Genomic DNA, 22,689 nt, shown 5'->3' on the forward strand with positions numbered 1-22,689 from the left:
CGTATTGACATCAAAAGAAAAAAATGGAGCCGGGCAGGTCATGTAATGCACCGGTGAGATAACCGTTGGACCATCAGGGTTACAGAATGGATACCAAGAGAAGGGAAACGCAGTCGAAGACGGCAGAAGACTAGGTGGAACGATGAAGTTAGAAAATTCGCGGACGCTAGTTGAAATCGGTTGGCGCAGGACAGGGGTAATTGGAGGTCGCAGGGAGAGACCTTCGTCCTGCAGTGGACATAAAGCAGGATGATGATGATGATGCAAGCATGCTGATTATGAATGTGAGCCTTAGAAAGTTGCCAGTCACGGCATCTTATTAATTGTAGGGAAATATCGGCACGGACAGCCACCCGCTTCTTAGTGTGCTTGGGCCGCTCCACCTAGCATTTGGGCGCGTTTGTGTCAGGCTGATAATGTGCATAAATTAAAAGTTTCTAAGGAGCAAGCGAGAGTTGATTGCAGAGAAAAGGGTTTTGCCTTTGTGCTCTACCTACAGCACCTTATCAGAGAGCACATTTCCGGAAATCAGTTTATTGAGCGATCACTCAGTCATAATTGAGCGCTAGGATAGCGTTATCACATGGACAGACGAGTTTGCGTGGGGGCGAGTAATTGTTTATGGGGACACCAATGTGTGTGCGACAGCGACAAGACAATAAGGAAGATGGCGGCAACGTTGTGAAGGCTGTTTTCTCTCTTTATCTTCATATATAAAGCTTTCCTCGGCTTTCACCTCGAGGCGCCTTCCCCGTTCGTTTGCTTTGCGGCCTGAGACAAACACCGCCGATTTGAAGAGCTGGCCAGTTACACTTGCGTTCAAAAGAAAGAGTATGAAATGCACGGTCCGTTGACGTTCATTCAGTTCTTGGAGTTTCACAACCTTTATTTCCGCCTCTTTGTCCGCTGCGTATAACGAATTTTTTGGGTTACTTCGCCAAGGCAAGTTATTCAACAGTTCTTTAGCGTTGTGGCTAGGAGAGCAAGAGCGCGCGAATTACCTCGCAGTCTTTGAGTGACAACTGCACTACTCAGCGCAGAAACGGCTCCATCCGCGAAAACCGAAACCGAAAAGGTTGTAGCAGTTCTGATTAAAATTTTGTTTGTCTAATCAAAGGAAGCTTTGCACGCTTACTTTAGGGATTTATAATTTGTAACTTGAATGCATTGCATTGGAATGCAAAATCATTGGACTGTAGTTGACTAGAAAGCTTGCTTGCGCCCGTCTTTTTCGAGGCGATTTCAGCGCCACCGCTATCAACTCGCTTGGCCGCAGGCTTTAGTTTAGTTTTGGTGTTTGGAGTCACTGCAGGCAAAGCAGCTGTTCGTCGTGTTTCAGAAACTTTCCTCGAGCCGTACTTCATCGGTGAGTTTCGCTTCGCACGACTACACGTGTTTTTTACACGAGCAGTGGCTTTCAGATCACGTTCCGAACCGTGTGCACGATCGCTACCGGCTTTGTTCAGGCCGTGCTCGAGCCCCTTCGCGCCCTTGCTGGGTTTGTTTGATAATCGCGTGCAATTTTCTTCCGAGGCGAACTTTCCAAGATCCACGGCGACTTGGGTTCAGCGAGTGCCGTTAACCTCGCGATCTCACGTGTTTGACTATGGCTCGCGATTCACCGCGGTGGTGTATCGCTATTAAATGCCATTACTGCTCTTGTCGATCACAGTTCACCTTTCGTGGCCGTGGCACGATTTTCATTGCATCATGTGTCCGCATGTGTCTGTCATCGCCTTACGACGCGACAACGAACCCAGGGGGTTTCTGACAGCTGTCTTATCGGGGGGATAGGGCGATCGTACATATGTGGAAGGCGTACCACTGAACGTTTCGTTTAAAAGCTCTCTTTTGACCCATACAAGATCGTGTTTCCGAAGTCAAAGCTACTTAGTTGGCTCTGCTGTGGCCCGTTGCAGTAACCACTTTCCTAGATGAGTACGGGTTCTCAGAGAGATGTGCCCTTTCTTGCATGTTATTCGAGGGGTCGATCGAGTTATCTTTGTAGTATCTTCAGTCACGTCGTAGTTGAGTGATGTTTCGTTGAGGTTGAAGTTATTGCGTAGCGATGCCTGCGCACTGTTTGAGACGAAGAATTCACTTGCCACGTACCTCGTCCGTGCACTGTTTGTAATATGACATCTCTGAAAAGAGACGAGGCGGCCAGATTTTTAAGCGGTGGTAGTTACGCGTATAACTGACAATGCCTTCGAAGATCGGAGAGTTTATGTTCGCGAGGTAAATCTTTTCGAGGGCCTATATGTACCGAAAGTAAAGTAAATTTAAAGTTTAAAGGTCAAGTTCTAGTCTACAAGTTCATATGGGTAGGATTTCACAGGGCCACATACGCATAAAGCAAGGTGTCATTCATGTTCTACTCGGCTGAAGTATTCATTGCTTATTTCCCGTCGAATGAGTCATATGTCCATCGCCTGCGTCAGCTCGGCTCGCAGTCGAAAATGTTACCAGCGTGTTTTCTCTTGAGAGTTCCACATCACAAATGTGCATTTATTAGCAGTAATTTTCCCACTGAATGCCACGTTTGCCGTTTTGATTGACAGCTGCTTACATATCGCAAATTATAGGTACTGGCGAATTCTGACTGTGCGGGTAAAAACTATAGGCTGTCGTTTATTTTGTTGGCGCAACAAAAGCAAACCCGTTGCAATCGATCTGTCCATACACCTCTGTTGCTTGCCGAACATTTTTGTGCTTACTGAAAAAGAAAGTAAATATTAAAGAATAATCAACTAGCACGAATGGCATTAACAGTCATAAGCTGCCCCCTTACCTCATATATTGCATCTCCTGTAATTGTCATTTGTGAAATCGCATGTTGAGATTACTCACAGCCTTGGATGGGTACGTGTTCGTGTTGTAAATAGCCTAGCTAATGCACAAAATTTTGCACATTTTTGTTTTGGATTCACAAACTGCATCATTAGTGTTAACAAGACAGGCGAGATCAGGTGAACACCAGAGCTCAGTGAGAATAAAAGCGTTAAGTTTAGCTAATAGGCAGCATTTTTTGTCAATTACCTGATCATTTGACTTACATGTTGGATGGTTTGCATTGACATCATTGTGGGTGCTAGCATGTCGAGAAGCTGCGTGAAGAAGAAACCTGACAGCAAAACAGGCTCATCGTGCACCGAGCGGCAAATCAGTAACAGTGATATTCCAGCAAATAACAGTCACCACTAAAAAGCAAAACAACGTATACGTGATGACATGGTGCGCTGACGTCATCGCGGGCACCCTGTTTCAATACTAGCACAGTGAGAAAGCTGCTTCCATGACGCCATGTGCAAGCCATCTATGCCAGTTTGCCCAACTTTCAGTTCTGCTACACGCTTTGCTCTCACTTGGCATTGCTGCAGTGCCCAGCATGGACGCCACCTGATCGGCTGGATGTACTTTTGAATCCCCGACGTCATGCCAGCCACAAACCTGTGGGCGGTGGACAGCACGGGGCGGGTGCACACGCTGTCCACCGCTGGGTCCCGGTGGCAGGAGCTGCCCTACTCTGGCGTCGACCTCAAGCGGGTGTCGGCGCTGCCCAGCTGTGCCTGGGGGATTGGCAGTGGCCACCAGGTGTACATGTACTTGCCCCAGAGTGATGTGCCCATTAGAGTCGCTGAAGTAACATACGAGAACCAGGTTAGTTACCTGTTCACTTCTCCTTAGGGAGAGTGGTAAAAATGAGCATTGTAGTGAGCGGTACCCTTCAGGGTACTACAGCCTCTCTCATACTTCACTGCATTGCTGCTTCGGGCCATTAGAGAAGTACTGAAAGAAAGTTTTTCTTTCATTTTTATTTCTTTAGTGTTCCTTTGAACTCGACCATCCAAACAGTCAGATATTGATTTATTTGTTGGTCAATATCAAAATTCGAACTATTTGGCTTTAAGCTCCAAAGCAATACATGGGCTATGAGAAATGCCATGGTGAGGGTATGGATTGATTGTGGCCATGTAGGTTTCTGTAACGTCAGCTTAAATCTAAGTACACAGGCATTTTTGCATTCGGCCCCCTTTGGAATGTGACTACCACAACTAGGAATCGAACCTATGACCTTTTGCTCGGCAGTAGAACACAATAGCCACTGTGGCGGGTAATCAGCTAATTAATCAATCAGTTAGTAAATCTAGAGAACTGACAAACAGATAAGTTGGTAATAATTCAAGCTAGTAACAGCAGTGGAACTTCTAGAGTGACTTGAAAGGCAAACAGGCTTGTCTGTCCCATTTTTCTTTCTTGTCCTCATATTTGTGCTGTGATGTAGTTATAGCTAGTCAATCAAATATTTATTCAATCAGTTAGTGACCCAATTAGCCAGTCAATTATTTGTGACTTTACAGCCATGCCTGCAGCACCGGAACTGCATGGATGGGTCTCTGCCTAACTGCTGCTTACCAAACATTGTTGCTTCAAGACATCAAACCTTAGAAAAGAATTGATGAATGAACAAACGAATGAATGAATGAGAGCATTCAAAACGAGCAGGACGCATACCTTGGTGCTGTTTGTGTCCGTCTTTAGTTGCACTACATCCAACGTTCTTGTGATGCCGTACCAACATGCCTGAAAATCACTAACTTGGTTGAATGAGTAAATGTGCCAAGGAGTCAGTAATGGCTTTACAATTATACATCTGCAGCGCTGGAACCCCAAAGATGGCTTCTGCGCCCGACTGCTGCCCACTGACCGCCCTTCCTGGAGCAGCAGGGATGGACTCGTGGCCCGTTACAGGGAGAACATCCACCCGCCATCGTCGGGATGGCAGTGGGAGGGACGCTGGTACCTCGAGGACAACATGGATGGCCAGCTGCTTGGAACTGAGGTGCAGAACAGGGACTCGTGTCTTTGCAGGCTGGGAATTCGAGTTCTTTACTGTAGGCGACCGGGGACACATACTATCAGACTCTCGTTCTTGGGGTTATCTTTCAGTGCTTGTCGTTTGGCTGTCATCATCATCATCAGCCTGGCTACACCCATTGCAGGGCAAAGGCCTCTCCCATGCTTCTCCAACTACCCCGGTCATCTGCTTATTGTGGCCATGTTGTCCCTGCAAACTTCTTAATCTCATCCGCCCACCTAACTTTACACCACCCCCTGCTATGCTTCCCTTCTCTTGGAATTCAGTCAGTAGCCCTTAATGACCATCGGTTATCTTTCCTCCTCATTACATGCTCTGCCCATGCCCATTTCTTTTTCTTGGCTGTAATATGTGATCAACGGAATGCATGGGATAAGGAACAGGAAGTTGGTGGTGTGGATTATAGAGCCAATGTAACCAATATATTATCGTTGGAATAAACAAGGCAGAAGAGTTGGGCAGGCCACGTAAGGTGTAGAACAGATGTCCATCGGTATAATAGAGTTACAGATTGAGTGCCAATAGAAGAGAAGTGCACTAGAGAACGACAGAACTAGGTGGCGTGATGAAATGAGGAAATTTGCAAATATAGAATGGAGTCTGCTGGCACAGGACAGGGGTTATAGTGGGAGATTACTGGGAGATGTGTTAGTCCTGCGGGGGACATAATATAGGCTGCTGATGATGACGATAAGTGGAATGACGTGCCTTTTGTTAGCATTAATTTTCGTTTCGCACAGTCCTCCAGCACGTTGACAGCATACCTGTCACCCCTGGTGAGGCTTTCAACAGACCAGCACACATTAAAAAAAAATTGAAGACAGAAGATAAAACAAGGATGAAGTGTGTAACTTCCGAAACAAAGGCTCTATTGCTATATGTCACGATGGTTAACCTTTTTAGCCCCCAAGTTCTTTCTGTAAAAAAATGAAAAAAATTTTCCTACATTTCTTTTACTTCGCCTTTACAAATAATGCCCTCATGTTAAAAATGTGCTTAGAGCTTCATCACATCTCAACGTAAACTCCAGTCATCTTCGTTGATGTTAAAAGTGTGAAGAATGACGTTTTCAATTTGCCTTGTTACAGGGCTGGACCTATTCTGTGGATTTCCCATTCACTTACACCCACGAGAAGCACTGGAACTCACTGGTCCGGCGGCGCAAGTGGATTCGATATCGCCGCTATGTTGCCACTGACCGCTGGGCTGAGGCGAGTCTTGTTGCCAGTCTATCGTCCTCTTGTGTTTTCTCACAGAGTCTTTCAGCCGCTTATTTTCGGACTCACTGAGTGCTTTAAAATTTGGGTTCCGTGTTCTGCTAGGTGAAAGATGCAATGGAAATCTGCTGGTTCTATGGGAGTGATGTGCACTAAGTTGACTGTTTCCTTAAAGGGCAACTCCAGCGATTTCTTTACCATAGCAGGGTGATGACAATTTCATGTTCCTGGGACTCTTTTATCACACGTCTGATCGTATAATTTGTCCACAAATTCGAAAATAATTTCAGATAACCAAAAAAGCAGAAAAATGAAATTGAAACCTGGCCGCGCAGTCAGGAGCACCCCTTGATGTATATAAGTGGTGGCGCATCTGCATATTAGGTGCACAAGGCATGCTGTTCTCACCAGTGCGGAGAACGAAAGCGACAAAAAGCAGTCACACAGCTGATTTGTGACAGAGCCAGACCGCTGACACAATGTCTTCGAGTGACATTGTCAGCTGCACCAGCTCTCCAGAGCTGTCAAACAGTCACAACTGCGATTCCGACGATTCTGCAATTCCGAACTTCACTCGTTTTTCCGCTGTGACAAGCGCAGCCCCGGAGGTCGAGCGTCTTATTCGGCAACATCTGCCATAAAAGCATGGTCGCATCTGTGCTGAAAACTTTCGCCGGAGAAAATGTCTTGCGTATTTTCGTCCACTCCTCAGAGAGCCATTGCTGCAACTCCTGCATGCTAACAGCTTCGCTTTCTCCAGAAATGGCTTTACACACAATGTTGTGGCATTCCTCGAACCTCTTGAACGAACCTCAGCCAGCAACGAACCTTTCCTCGTCTGTAGGCCAGTGGCTGTCTTGGATTTCCTGTAAAAGCAACGGCTCAGGGATGTCTGTGTCCTTTACAGAGACATCAAGGAACGCTGTTGTGCTTGTCTCACATTCTTGTCCCGTTCTGTGTGCTTCTTTTGATTTTAAAAATATATACCAATTAGCCCAACAGCACACCCTCCTAAAGGCCATAACAGTGTCATTAAGTAAACAGTGTGAAATGCAGACAAGGTTGAAGACAAAGACAAGCACTGGCTTCATCTCATCTTTGTTTCTGTTTGCCTTCTTGAACTGTTCACTCGCAGCTATGAATAGCTGCGTAGTCCAATTGGCCATTCTGCTAAGATGCGATAAGAGATTGTTTGGTGCTTCCTTTTCTTTTACTGAGCACGTTTGCTGGTTCTTGCCTCAGAAAATTTATTCTGCATTAAAATGTCGCCGTGTCTACGATTAAACATCATTGTGATGTGCCGGTATAAATTAGCACAGATGTGCTTGTTTCACTAAATATTCGCTTTAAATGGTGAGCCAAGTTTGCTGGCACACCATCTTTTCGAACTTGTACCAGAAGCAATAAATGAAAAAAATAAAAAAAAATAGACAACCTTTAAATTGAAGCTACTCCGGATATCAGTCATCTTCTTGTTGCACCAGCTTAAAAAAAATATAAATAAATGAGGGTTCTAGTTTGTGTTACACTCCTACATCATTACTGACAAGGAAGAACACCTGTGAAGTACATTCGGGCCTTAGTATAACGAAGTCACGTCTTACACGAAATTATTACTGTCATATCCAATATACTTTATAAGCATATATTAACTACATGTCGATATTGGCTAGAATTATTTGAAATTTATTTTGTTACACCTGATAATTTGTTATACCTGCATTCATTATATTGTGGTTCGACTGTACATTCTGAATGCCACAAGATTGAGCTGATATCCGGGATTAAGTACTAACACAGTGAACTTTGATGGGGTTTGAGCTTCGTTCATGTGTTTACATAAGCAACAGGGTGCTTTTCTTTTTTTCTGCTCAAGAAACTTGAGAGTTGGTAAATTGTCCATAAGGTGGTCAGTTTGTTGTCACTTTCCTTATGGCCCATGATGGTATAAGCATGTTGTAACACTACCATTCTTTTAAGTGGGACCTCTGGTCCAGTAGCTTCTGTCTAAATACATGGGAATACAGAAATAGTTTTGCTCATCATCTACTATGCTGATTTTGATGCAGTTTATTGCGTTAAAAAAAGGGAGTTAAGGTTTACTGACTGTAGGCAGCAGATATTTTATTTAGGCCTTCAATGTTGTAGAAAAATCCTGAAAGTAAAAAGAAAGAAATGACAGAAATCTAGAGTATTAAGTTTATAACTCTGTAACTTGGCAATAAAAAAGGAAAGCAGTGTCACAGTTCTTTCTGAAGTGTATATGTTGAGACATTGAAAGTTGACAAAATGTATGTGTTATAGACTGCGCTGAAATATACCACTGGTTGGCCTTCCACAAAAGCCAGCTGGACATTGTAACATTTGTGTGCTTCAGGTGTTCTAACTGATGGAGTTCACACGACTGCGATGTCTGTTTTTGGGGGCAGAGTTAAGAAATAGTCAACTTTGTGGTAATGTTCTTTTTAACATATTCAATATTTCTTGACAATTTTTGTAAAAAGACTTGAGGCCCTAAATAACGATTCCGCTTCCAGCAGTCAGTAGAATACAGCTTTCTCTGTTAAATGTAAAGAACTCTGAACATTTAAATTGGTTCTCTAATGGTTCTCAAATTCGTTATCTAACGAAAGCATTTCTGCATTTCGCGCATGCTTGAAATACGTAAATCATAGTTAGCCCTGAGGTAAGGCTCCCTCTTAAGAGGAAATGCCTGATATGAAATGCATTGTTTGAAGATGAAAAAAAAAGAAATGCTTTCAAAACGTGCATTCGCTGCAGATTGAAGGGATCCATTCAGATCCCGTCCTCGAGCCCGTGGTGGATGTGTCCATTGGCGGCGTGGAGGTTCCCGGTGGTGACCCTGACCACATTGCTGTCTGGGTCGTCACTGTGATTGGCCGGGTGAGTACTCATTTCATCATTCAGTCCCTGAGCAGACTGAAAATGCCTATTCAGCGTACACAGCGTGACTGACTTGCTTGCTTACTCCACTCAGTCAATTGCTAACCTGTATGCTGACTCAATCACTTACTCACTTCAATCTGTTGCCTATATGTACACCCAGTCATTCCTATCACTCATCCACTCCACTTGATCTGTCACTCACCTATGCACTCGATCAATCAATCAATCAGTCAATCAATCAATCACACAATCCAAAGAATCCATTCATATGCTCACTCAATTGCGGCTTTCTTGCTCACTCCATCCAATGAAACACTCCGCTCAATTACTTACTCACCTACAGTCAGTCTGAACACCTCCTCACTCCAGCGTGTCACTCACACGCTCGCTCACTTATTTCACCTAATCATTCACTCACCTAATATACGCTTACTCTCTGGCCGTAGTGGAAAGAGAGAAGTGGAACCGAGTTTTAAACATGCACTGCAGGCATCTATAAAACAGGGCGTTGTTGTATTGTCTTGGTTTCGATGTAGGAGAAAGGCCTGCGAGAGCAGTCGATTTTACTGAATGTAATTTAGCACCCCTTTAATTACCACTGTGCGGCAGTCTGTCTTTCACCCCTAAGGACACCAAGAGAACTGAAGAAACAAAAGAGAACAATAGAACAAGAAGAAAAGAACAAGAAGAAACAAGAGAACAAAAGAAAGCTTGATGCCTTTCTGCGTGATTCTCGGCTCACCCGCCATGGTGGTTTAGCGGCTGTGGTGTTGCGCTGCTAAGCACGAGGTTGCAGGATGAAATATCGGCCGCGGCAGCCTCATCTCGATGAGGGCGAAATGCAAGGACGCCTGTGTCCCATGCTTTAGGGTGTTAAAAACCCCCTGGTGGTCAAAATTAATTCAAGGTCCTCCACTACGGTGTGCCTCATAACCAAATCATGGTTTTGGCTCGTAAAACCCCAGAATTAATTTCGTTTCTGGGCTCACTTCCTTGCACTTGCGTTTCCAGGTGTTTTTCCGTGAGAATGTCACACGAGTCTGCCCTGAGGGCACGTCGTGGATTCCGGTGCCAGTTCCTGAGAACTCCGAGGTCAGCCAAGTCTCTGTTGGTCGCACCGGCCTGACTTGGGCGGTGGCCTGGAATGGGAATGCACTTGTTCGTCTCGGTGTATCACGGTACAGTTATATCGGTGAGTTTGACATCTAACATCACTTCCCTCTTCTGCTTGAAATGTTTGGTCTGGCTTACTGTTCTCACTCATAAAAATTGTCATAAATGTTGCCAGTGTCTGGTTACGGGTCACCCATCTGGATAAACATTTGCCGCAGCAGCTTCTTGCTGAGAGCCGGTTGGTTCAGCTTCAATACTAGCTGAGACAATGCATCTGAACAAGTGTATGTAAAAAAACAGGCATTACAGGACACATGCTCACTGCTTGGTTGGCTGTTGGTGCTTGTCCTCTATGCTTGGTAGGGCATATACTTGTTGGGAAATAGCTGGCACGGGAGTGGCAGGCATCCTTGTTTTCACCCAAAAATAGCCATGGTACAGAGCATCCACTGTGGCTCTGGGAGGCAGGCTAGAGCTGTTTGTCGGGCACCTACTAGTAAAATAGGTACAAGCGCACTGTTAGCCTGGTGCTTGGACACTACGAGACCTCTACGCCTGGTAAGGGGTGCAGGTTTTCAACCTGAGGGTGCCCCACCCGATAGGTGCTTCGTGATGACACTGCCACCATGGAATCGGCACAGAACCCTCTATTTTTTTCCCCCCCAAGGGTTTGTTGTGCCCAAAGGTCTCAATGGGATTTGCACGGTGCGGGTTCCTTTTCTGCCAATGTTTCACTGACTTGCACTGTGCATTCTTAAATGCAGTTTTTGTTTTTAACACGATCTACTTTTTGCCCAGCCTTCATGCGAAACTCCATATATAGGGCATTTGAGGTATTGTAAAAAAAATTTATGAATGAACAAATAAAAAGAAATGGTAGGCAACGCTAATCTTCGACTTTGGTGTCTCTTAGTGGCACTCGCACCTTGGTGTGGGTGTTCTGTAGGTTAAGCAAGTGAATGTCTCTCCCCTGGCACAATATGCGGGCAAGGAGCAAGGGAGGGCGAGGAGAAAGGAGGAAGTGCAATGGGTGTCATGGGGTTGTGCATAGCCCCCTAGCGAACGGTGTACGAAGTGCACCTTACGTGTGCTATCCGGTGCTGCCGTCAGAGCATGTAACGAGCGGGCGCAGGTGTTGCGAGCAAGCGAGCAAACAAGTGAACGCTGGGAGAGGAGAAGCGAGAGAGGAGGGAGTGACGTCACATCCGCTCTGCTAGGCTAATGTTCAGTCTATGCTGAGCAGCCATTTTCCTTTAATTAGCCGGTTAAACATCACGTCATGTTCTTGTGCTTGATGTCGTTAGTGACGTCATTACTTCCGCTTTCTGCTTCCTTGTTCTCAGGAATTTCGCCAGAGTCGTGCTCACGTGACAGGTCTATAAACTCTACAGTCCAGTGCTTTGGTGTGTGGTAGTCAGTGATTGATAATTAATTCTAATAACTCCAGACACTTCAGTAACTCAGCATGTAACTAAACTTATGCTCTGATATCATATCTATAATGAAACCCATCAATTTTGTACTATGCTACCATTTTTTTCTATTTTTTTTTCTGATTTATCTTGAATTTCGGCTTTGGTCATCTCAGGAGGAGAACCAAAGTGCTGTGCAAGAAACAAGAGTGTCACTCCATGCTTGTGCCACTAAAAATAAATAAATATTTCTGTTTGGTATAGTGATGTTCAACTGTATTCCTTCTAGGAGTTTTAGAGTTTGGCATCAATGCTCGGTATTTATCAGGTATTCTATTATTAGTATTATTATTAGTATTAGTATTAGTATTAGTATTATTAGTATTCAGTATTCTATTAGTTAAACATAGAAGAGTGCTAGAGTCTTGAAGATAACTGTTGTTGCAGGAACTGAATGGACAGAAGTGGCTGCACCCGATGCTGAAGAGAAGTTGTTGCAAGTTGCTGTGGGGCAGAACATGGTGTGGGCCGTTGGAAGAAATGGAACGGTCAGTTGCCACTCCTGGCTTGTTCACTCTTATTGCCGTTAGCCTGCCGTTAGCCTAGTTTTCGGTAAGGGCGCCCGATTAACGAAATTTCCTAATTGAATCGAATACAAATATTCTTTTAAAAAGTTACCCCTGTATGTAGAATAGTTTCTCATTTCTAAACAAAATGAAATATAAAGTATGCATGGCATGTTTCATAAACAAGAGAGTTATTTAGATTCTGTGATACGTTTGTGTAATATGGTTAGCAACTTGGTACACACAATTTCTTTAGAGCTTGTCCTGAAAGCAGACCTTCTCAGGGTTACTTACATACTTTATTAATAAGATTTATGTTAAGATGCAGCACAAAAGCAACAGCAAACTTGGCTCAGCAAGTATGCTAGCAAGCAAAAGATTGTTTTCAATGTCACAGCAACTTCGCTGTTAGGGGTTTTTCCTGCAAGGAACTTGTCTATATAAACTTGCTTGAAGCAAGTACCCCGCTTTTGTCCTTTCACCATAAAATGTCTTCCAATGGAAGGTTCTGAGACGGTCTAGCGAAACTTTTCTATGAGCGCTATTTTTTGTAAAACTTGACTCGGCATTCGTAAAATAGTAAATCAAGCTCAAGTTTGTAAGTTTCATGAGGAACTCGGGAGTGTTGGCAAGTGTGCTCTGGGAAGCTACTATGCTTGTGTAGGGCCTGCACTTAAAATAAAGAGTTTTTTACAGGGTGCGGGTCTTGCACGAGGCAGGTTTATGGCTGCCCTCTGAAGCGTCAACTGTGCTTGGAATGTTATGCAGAATAAGGCTGGCGGCTGACTAGGATCACTTTTATTCAGTCGTCCTCATGGTTTCCGCTGCCCTGGTCTTTTGACAAGCTTGCCTCATCGGTGCTCTCTGAAAGCTGGTTGTCCTCGGTGCCATTATAGTGTTTGAGGTTCCCGTCACCTTGAAGCTCTTGTCGACAGTCTCAAATGAAACTGCAAGCCGCGCATGCAAAATCCATGTCCACACTTTGTGCAGTTATGCCCTCTACATGTGCCCGGGGGGGGGGTCTTCTCGTGATCGCCCTTCTGTGAAGTCCACACTATGCATTGTCAGGTGCTTTCCTATCGTCACCAGCGGAATACGTGTGAAAGTGTGATGCAGCTAAATGCACCGCAGCACAGCTGATAACCGTTGGAGCCCAGTGGATCTGTGCTGTGCTGATGCAGTGATGATGAAGATGCCATCATATGCAGGACAGTAGCTAGTGCCATCTACTAGCAGCTTGTAAGAATTAACCAGCGTGTGGGTATGTGCATTATGCTTAGTGAAACTCCTAATATTTTTGCACTCCGAAGTGGAGGTGCAAGGTCCTTGCACAAGTTAATATGGTAGCCCAATGTTCGGCTTGGGCTGGCTTTTACTCGGGAGGGTTTTGTAACACCTAAAATCGAATTGGAGCAAGATGGGAACCACTCGCATGTGACAGATCCGACTGGTGCAATCTGGTGCCATTCCCCAGATATGCCACCGGACTAGAAGTGGGAGCACTTCAGCAGGCAGAGCCTCCAAGCAGGCTTGCTTCTCGCTGATTACTGTTGTGGCTTTTTCTGTGAGAGATTTATTTGGCAGGCATGCCAAAGAATTGGCAAGTTTCACGCAACTGGGATGTATGCGTGACTCCCTTGCAGGTCTGGTTTCGTAAGGGCATACGTTGCGACGACCTCGGCTGTCGGGCCTCGGTCACGGGGTCTGGTTGGGTGAAGATGATTGGCACGATGGCCATGATCAGTGTTGGCCCCAATGACCAGGTGAGTTGCGATGTATTTGGCTTCCGATTTTCAGGCGGCTGAAGTTACTCTCGTGCTGTTCTTTCATTTCAGAGGGGCTCTTCGGATACTTTGAGGGAAAATGGCACGTACACAAAAAGGAACTTGATAAAAAAATTATGTTGGCTGTATGAGAACATTGCCCTTCTACAGTATACAGTCAACACCTGATTTTTCAGAATTAAAAATATAAATCCTCGTTTACTGAGAAAAACAGTGCTTGTTTCAGTCAATACAAGACGTAATCTTTCCATCAGCAATATTCATGTTCAAAACGTCTGTGTGTCCCTTTAAATAAAACAGCAGCCTCTAACTTGGTTATTCTTGTATTTGGGTAATGCTAAAGAACTTTCGATAATCGGAACCAAAATTTTCTCAACTCTGTAAGTGGGACCACAGAAGTAAGCTCTAAAGCATTTTTTCAAGAAGTGGCAGGATGCGAAATGCATTCTTGCAAAATATATTTCGCTCTCCTGTACAGAAAGCCATCGTTACAAAGTGGTGGCAGAGAATCGAGCAGGCAGAAAGTTGATCGTATTTTAACGCATGGCATGCACACATACATACCTGGATGGCTTCTTCCCAGCACCCCGATTTGGCCCATAGGTGAGCAGAATTAAGACAAACAAAATTTTGGATGCCTTGCAGTGTGCCACTCGATAATTTAGAGTCCCTCCGCATGAGCATGCGTTTTTGGGCCACTGAGCCATGTTCTGTCTTAATATGCGACCGGTGCCTCTACGAAACTGAATCCAGCGGTGCCTATAGTCAATCCAGTAGTCAATGACTGCATCCGAATAGCTGGCCAAACTAGCTGCTACACTCACTTTTGATTTCTTTGTGCTTAACATATCTAAAAGGGCTAAGAGGACGTACAACATATATAGCGCTGCATCTCTGCACATCACGCTGAGTAAACTGAACTCCTCTTAATCAGATCATATTTATCCAATCCTTTGAGGTTCCATTTAGCGAGATTCTACTGTGCTTAAAAATTCAAGGCGTTCCACTGTCGTACCTGTACTGTGGTTTCAGTGGAAAACTCAAAAACAAAGCTGTGACCTTTGTTTTTTGTTTGAGCTAATCAGCATAATGCTGTGAAATTAATGACAATACAGTTTTGAAAGAAGACATTATCAGCGTAAACTAAATTAGTGTTGCTCTTTGATGTACTTTTTATTTTATTAAACGCATCGCTATTTCTTCAGGTGTGGGGCATCACACGCGACGACCGCCAGCTGTGCCTGCGCACCGGCGTCACGCTCGAGGAGGCCAGCGGCCGGGAGTGGAAGGAGATTGTCGTGCCCTTTGGGAACGCTCCGAGCCGGACTGCGAGCGTGAGCTCGCTGACGTCCCTGGGCAGCCTTCGGCTGGCCACGCCCTCGTACGCTGCGGTGGTGGCGGAAAGCGGTGACGATCCGCCGCCGACACCGGATCGGAAGAAGATGTCTCGCCACAGCTCGCGCTCGGGGTCTCCGTGCAGCGACACCGTGGCTGCAAGACACCAGGCGAGTGACGAAGGATGCCGCGGAGCACGAATGTGCAGCAGCCGGGCCTCCTCGCTGTTGTAATAACCGAGCAGTGGACGATGGAATAGAAAATGTTGGCTAAAAGGAGTGCACTCGACTCGCTTTGTAACGAAGTTCCATCCGACATGAAAATACCTTCGTTACATCCAGTAAACTAGTCCTCCGTTAATTCTACCCTGGTTAATTCAGTTTTTTGTCTACTTCGATCCCAACCAGAGGTCCTTGCTGGCGCCAATGCATTTCTATGGGCCCAAACTTACGTCATTTCAATCCTGAAATGGGCCTCGATTGGCCAGAGCATGATTCTTTGCTTTGGCTAGGAGTTCAGGAGGGCACTCCATAATTTGGAGATTGAAAGGTTTGAGGGGGCGGTTGCAGGCTGCTGCCGATCATCAGCAATATGCGCGGGTAACAGTATGTAACATCATGTCACAGTCTTTCAAAAGTGTTGCCTAGCAAAACAAAGCTTAGCAGCCGATGCCATTGCTATGATTCTAACTCGTGCCTTTGTGACAATGTACAGTTGGAAGCCAAGCAATAACTAACTGTCGTGCTGTCACGCAACCTTGGCAGTTGGCAACTTGTGTGGTGCTTCGCGTCCCAGACACACTCTGAGAGCAGTGCACTTGCCCGGGTGTCTCGGAAGTCACGGCAGTATTACTGTAGTGGGCGAGGCCAATGCTACGTGGATTGCAATGAACAAGTCGTTCTTGATTGCAGTCCACCATTGAGGAAATTCAGAGCCAGAGGAATTGCTGTAGCCTTCTGGACTTTTTTGTGCAGACTCAACAGCTGGCTGTAAGCGCAGGACCGTAAATTTGTAGACGGGTCTAAGGATTTGGATCCATGTGAAAACTTGCACAATCTATACTGACTTGGATAGTCCGTGGACTGTGTTGGCAATCATGTGAAATTGCATTGAGAAATGGAATCATTGAACAATCAGTGATGTCTACTGAATTTTTGCTGTGCAGACGCAACTAAACCGTAAGTGTCAGACCATAAATTTACACACTGGCCTACAGACTTAGATCACTGCGTAAACTTGTACGATGTAACAGTGTACACTGTCTTAGAGGGTCTATGGGCTTTATAGACAGTCTTGAAAAAAGTGCGTTGAGAAATAGAATCTCGAGGAATCGCTGGTGTTTGCTTATTTCTTGTTTATTTTCTTTGCAGGAATCCGTAGGCTCATCTCCAATGCATAACTTTGCACACTCGGCATTTGGCGAGCTCTCACCCTGCATGTAAGTGCATTACAATGTGCTCGGCACAGTCACATTGCAGTGACGAAATAGAAATGAAAGATAATGAGCTTGCAAGAATGAAGTTGTCTAGTTGGGAGAGATTAATTGCGCTTGTGAAATGAAGAACGGCATTGGAGGCAACAAAACAAAAAGTTTGACAGCCGTCGAATCGAATGGCATGGCTTTCACTGGCTTGCGAGTCAATCACGACAATTTTTGAGATTCATGGATTGATTCATGGGGTTTAACGTTGTGATCTATTCTGAACGAAAACAGAAAGAATGCAACGTTTGCTTTCCGCGTCGCCCCTCCGCTCATCCTTCCCCTCAGCCGGGGCAGTCGTGATAGAAATGGTTTGGCCGTTCCTACTTTCCTTTCTTCTTTCCACGGTGCTTGTAGGTAGCTCTCAGAGGCTTGCATCTAGCAAAGGTGCCTGAGGGTAACAAAGGAATGCTGACAGGACAGTTGGGGTGCACTTACAACAGCCATTTCCCTGTTTCGTAGAAAATACGAATGAATACATGTGCTCAATGGCTGGCATCTGTGGGTCGTCACGCTTGATGGAATGTATTCCCTGACGTTGCCTCAGACGGAAGAAGAGCAGGGGTTCTGAAATCCGCATGAGAGAGCAAGCACTCTGTTACAGCCAAACATAGATATATATAACGAAAGCAGATTCAGTCGCCGACCATTTATTCGGACCTCACGGGGACTGTGGAAATGTCCGAATAAACAGGTGTCCGAAAAAGCAGATTAAGAAAAAAAAAATGAAATCCTTTATTTCCACGCACTTATTCGGGCTCGGCAGTAGGCTTGAAGAAATTGTGAATGCGCCGTTGCACACTGTTCCGTTTATGCGCAATCAGATATGCCTGAATCTCGGAGTGGGTCATACGGTCACTATAGGCGGCTGAAAGCACAGTCACTGCTTGTACACGCTCCGCATGCAACGGCAGCGTAGCACATGGTGCGTCACCTTCCGACTCAAGAGTCATCGTCCGGCGTTGCAGCAGAAACCTGACGAATGATCTCGCCATCACCGAGTTCTGCGCATGTCAGTACAGCAGCGTGAGCACCTGTGAAACTGTCAAATGAGACGGTGTCCGGAACCACTGCACAGGTCTCGGCAGAACATTTTTGGCGTCAGTAGCGTGCACATCGGAAGGCGACAAATCCTAGCCTCCCGGCACCCGCTTGCCGGCATTCCCCAGCGCAGTCTGCGCGGGCACTGTCGGCACCATTAGAGACTTGACGCGATGTTTCCGTATGCAGCGTTGGATCATCGAAACCTCGACACAGCACACAAAGCAAACACCACCGTGCCGACACCAGTCACACAAACGAAAAAACGTGGCCTGCTCGCAGCGTCGTGCGTGAAGAAACAAATCAGCTGCTGGATTGTCTTGATATGGCTTACTAAGCCGAAACCGAAACTGCTGCACAGCCACTCCATCGAACCAGGCAGAAACGATGATGATGAGCGGGGATTTCCAGTAGCGCCACTTCGTGGGGCAGCAAGGAAGCTCCGCTCAAAACAAAAATGGCGTTCAGCAACTCGAAGCATGCACCCACACCTCCATGCATGCACCGGTCAGGGTCGGTGCATGGTGCTCTCGACTGAGTTGGCTCAAGGAGTGTCCGAAAAATCAGACGAAAGGTTGCAAGGTGTCCGAACTTTCGGCAGTTGTTATACATTATGGTCTATGGGGAGAATGGCGGTGCCGCGAAGCTGACCGAATAATCGGGCATGTCCGAATTTTTGGAGTCCGGAAAATCGGTCAGCGACTGTATAACGAATTGTAAGATATAACAGAGTTAGTCTAAACTGCGCCTCACCTATTTTAGCGTGTAAAGAATACATGCTTATAGCGAATGACGGATATAACGGAGGTATTTCCCTGACGAATGCGACATTATTATAATGGAGTTCGACTGTACATGAAATTGAGGCCTCCTACCTGCATGCAATGAAATAATACAGTCAGCTTTCTAGAAGGCTGCCAGGACAGAAAAGCAGCATTTTCAGTTGAGACCAACACATTTTCGATGCGTTCGCTGTCCTTCAGTGCTACTAAATCTACAAGTCGGTGACCCCAATGGCTGCAGCCATTGGGGTCACCGACTTGCAGTTTGATTGGGGGCATCATTTCAGTCTGGTGGTGCATGTGTGCTCGTTGGTCATGTTCAAATTGTGTGCAGGCCCATTTCAGGATACAAATAATGGAAAGTCTTCGACACCTAAAAATGTACGGGAGCTGACTGGGACATCCAGTTGGGATTGAATAAAGTGCAAAATTGAATTAACAGGAGTTGAATCAATGGGAGTCTACTTTACTTGGCTCGCAAGTCCACGGCAGCATCGTCTACAGTACAGATGGGGAACATTTTCTTACCGTGTTCAAAAGGTGTTGGTGCCCTGTGAAGTGCTTCATTGTGGGCCCACTTTTCTTTTTATTAAGGAGTTCCACTTATCCCGACGAATGGCCGACCCTTGCTGTCCACGACGCAGTCAGCTCCGTCACGTGGTCTTGGGTCAGTGGTACCGCCTGCACGATTGACTTTCCCAGCGCCCTGCCTAACTGGTTCAGTCTGACGGGTATGTGGAGGACGTGTTGCAATGGAAGTCTTGGTCGTTTTAGCAGATTCTCTGCTACATCTAATGGATTCTGAGTCTCTTTAACATATGCGTGCATAATCTGTTGTAAAGACAAGCAACCCTGGTTTTCAGTGATTCTAACCGCTGGCACTGCAAATTTAGCCTGTACCATTGATTTCCCAGGGTGCTCTGTTGAACGGGTTCAACCTGACAGCTGTACAGCTGCATTGTGACCATATTAGCAGATTTTTTGCCAGATCTGGCAGATTTTAGCCTGCTTTAGCGATAAATATTGGCGTTTTGTAGGCAACAGTTTTTTTTTAGCAGACCATGTGTGACATTTTTATTTCACAAAAATATTTGAGCCATTTTGATGCTTGTTTTGAATGATGTTTTAGTGCAATAATTTAAGGAGGACTGCTGACAACATTGGTGGATAAGGGCTTGGTATCCCTGTATGGAAACAAATGTTTATTTGCTCAGTGTATCATTCAGTAGCTGTTTTAAGTAGTGTAACGGTAGCTGTGTATACAGTCTGGGCAGCAAAATGACCTGTTGGAGTTCAATAAATTGGCTGTGCAATTCTTTACGCTGTGCAGGTTCAACAGTTGATGGCGCTGTTCGACACTTGGAAAATGCTGAGTGGCGGAAGCTCGTGCTGCGTCGCCTCCGAGACCGTCGGGAAAAGGAGACGGAAAACTACGACTACGATTCCGCTATTGAGAAGGTGACGTCACATCGCTCGATAAGATTGTGGTGGTTTGCATTTCTCTGTAGCAGTCCTTGTGAATGGCACTGAGAGAAAATGGTGCGAAAGAGAGTACCGTATTCAGCCGATTATAATGTGTTGTCGAAGCTAATGCACACCCAGTTTTTGTGGCTTCAGTCTAAGAACAGTAAGGTGCGGCCACATCCAACACAAACCCGGCTTTATGACCAGCAGGAAAGCAGCGTGCCTCCATCTTTTGCAATCGGGACAAGATGAAACCTGGAGAGTTTACTTTCACAGAATGTAAATTTGTTGACGCTGAATGTCACTGTCATTGTCCCTGTCACCGAGCCCTGTTAAAGTGACCTATATGTTCTCCGTGTGGTTTACCGTGTTCGGTGTCTCGTGTTTCTCAAATTGCTCCGTAACCGTAGTGATCGAGTTGGTGGGCCATGCCTCGACTAACGACTCCACCAGTTCATCCTGCAATGCGTGCAGGTCTCCAGAGCGTCACAGATGCATGATGCGACTCTTTATCGCAAGCCTGTAATGTAAAATGACTTTCTTAAGTGAGCTGTTGTAATGAAAGCACCGAGGCACCTCCATTCCCATGTTGCCAGCTTACATGAAAGCTGGCATCGCCATCTTGCATGCAGATGTTTCTTGCTCTGATGGCAGGCTGTTGCCAAGGCAGCAGACATGGTGTGGAATTATGAAGTCACGAGTCCCGACATAGTGTGCAATAAGCTTGTTTATTGTGTCTCTAAATTAGTAGCGGGTGTAAAATGCAGCGCAATAGAACAGTGCTAAAAGAAAGCAGCAGCTGCAGGTGCGGCTTGATGATTCGTGAACCGCACAGCATGCCTTGTTAGTCTCTTGCGAGGTCATCTATCTCTCCGCCAGGTGAGATGCCCCAAGCTATGCTTATATCTATCTCTCCGCCAGGTGAGATGCCAACCAAGCTAACCCCAGAGCCCTCTTATCGGCTGCTCATGTTGAGGCCAAAAAGGCGCGGTGCACAGCTGCGAAAGCGGCGCCTTGCTGGGAGAAGCAGTGATGTGGCAGAAACTCCAGCATAGCCATGTCGGGGAAGTGGCTACAAGAATCACCATAGCGGTTCTAGTTTTGTATTCAATTGTAGGCAATTTCAAACTCAGGCAATTTTCAAACCTATTGTTCTTAAACAAAATGTTAAGGTGCCCATTAAAATCATGCAAATAGGTAACGGGATTTTCAGGCCCTTTCATGCAGCCATCTACTCTGTGGTCACTCTCTTCTTTCGTACGGTTAGAGATGGAAATAAAAAAGTCCGTTTCACTGCTCCTTTGCACAGTCTACGTGGGTCAAGTGTGCAACTGCACAGCTGTGGCGGGACTCACACCCCTGCCAGTGGGTGCGCTGTCGGCTCGAGCTGGAACGGCTTGGCTCGGAAGGGGAAGCCTGTGACCTGGCCATCTTGAGGCTGCTCTACCACCACGCTGGTTCTGACAGGAGGGTAAGGACAGTGTAGACACAAAGCCGTCGTTGGTTAGCGAAACCAGTGTTAACCTGTCGTGAAAGGCAAGGTATGTCAGAGAATGAAAATCAAGTTTATGACAGGCCATGAGAAGCAAGTCGTGAAAGGTTATGAGAAGCAAAGTATAACAGGTTGTGAGAAGCAGGCTGTGTCACGAGTGAGTTATAGTGTCATGAGAAAAGAGTCGCAACATGTTGTGAGAAGTAAATGATAACATGTTACGGAAAGGAAATGTCGTGAGGAATGAGTTGTAACACGTCACTAGAATCAGGGTCAGGCTCCTAGGGCTGTTAAATCTCTGGTGGACAAAAAGTCGTTGAGTCCTTTTGAATGGTGACTCTGAGAGGCACTGATTGCTTCTGCCACCTTTACCATTTTTTTCGCGTTGTTTGTTTTTCTGTCAGATGGCGTTGAATCTGGCCGAAGTGACAGCTGCTTGCGACCTGTCAAATCGGGAACGTCGTCTGCTGGGGATCTACACGCAGACCCTGAATGAGAAGCGTTCCTGCATAAAGCTGGCATTCGGCTCTGACGACGAACTCGAAGACTGGGTCTGTATCGACTTCTACACTCTACCTGAAGAGAAGCTCTGCTCCTTGCCATCCTATCTAAACGCCTTCTATTACTATGAGCATTGTGGCATTTATTCTATGTGTTAACCCCTTAATGCCATGAGAAACATGGATGAAGAGTGCAGATTTTTACCTGCATTTATTTAGCAATTTTTTCTTAGAAATATCATACCTGGAAGGCCTATACAGTCAATGCCAGATTTTCTGGACATGCTCGATAATTCGAACGATTTCGCGCCACCACCGCATGCTCCATAGAGCGAATGCATAAGGACGTCTGAAATTTCGGACGCTGAAACCTTCCACCGTGTGATTTTCCGGACTTTTTGCCATGGACACAGGTCCGAAACGGCAATTATCCAAACCAACATTGCCACCATTTTTATTACCTTGCAGCATCGAACCAGTGCGCTTGCACACCAATACGGTAGCAGGTGTAGCTACCACTGTGGCAACGCTAGGCATAGCTGCTTTGACGTTTGCTGCCAAGCTTCTTGCTGTTTGGCGCGACTTTTTTTATTGAATTCGCCACTGTCCACAATGGCGCCGACTCTGCCTTTGTCATCCTCGCCGATGGCTTTGAAGATTGGAAAGTAGGGCAAGGGTCAAATTTTGCACAATGCTTCCTGAAAGTCAGCTTTGCCA

General features: G+C 45.8%; 1 protein-coding gene across 1 annotated transcript in view; it reads left to right on the top strand.

Annotated features, from left to right (window-relative positions):
• Positions 1-1,235: 1,235 nt before the first annotated feature.
• The window catches only part of Pex23 (peroxin 23), a 68,216-nt gene continuing 46,762 nt past the window's right edge, over positions 1,236-22,689 (top strand). The window contains exons 1-14 of the mRNA XM_070523966.1: positions 1,236-1,366; positions 3,381-3,660; positions 4,661-4,843; positions 5,968-6,090; positions 8,878-9,000; positions 10,015-10,195; positions 11,976-12,076; positions 13,738-13,857; positions 15,084-15,383; positions 16,584-16,651; positions 19,111-19,247; positions 19,847-19,974; positions 21,290-21,451; positions 21,877-22,023. Of these exons, the coding sequence (XP_070380067.1) occupies positions 3,436-3,660; positions 4,661-4,843; positions 5,968-6,090; positions 8,878-9,000; positions 10,015-10,195; positions 11,976-12,076; positions 13,738-13,857; positions 15,084-15,383; positions 16,584-16,651; positions 19,111-19,247; positions 19,847-19,974; positions 21,290-21,451; positions 21,877-22,023 (1,998 nt within the window). The 5' untranslated portion in view covers positions 1,236-1,366; positions 3,381-3,435. The remainder of the gene's footprint in view (positions 1,367-3,380; positions 3,661-4,660; positions 4,844-5,967; positions 6,091-8,877; positions 9,001-10,014; positions 10,196-11,975; positions 12,077-13,737; positions 13,858-15,083; positions 15,384-16,583; positions 16,652-19,110; positions 19,248-19,846; positions 19,975-21,289; positions 21,452-21,876; positions 22,024-22,689) is intronic.

The sequence above is a fragment of the Dermacentor albipictus genome, chromosome 8 (genome assembly GCF_038994185.2).
Source record: "Dermacentor albipictus isolate Rhodes 1998 colony chromosome 8, USDA_Dalb.pri_finalv2, whole genome shotgun sequence".
Classification (NCBI taxonomy): Eukaryota; Metazoa; Arthropoda; class Arachnida; order Ixodida; family Ixodidae; genus Dermacentor; species Dermacentor albipictus.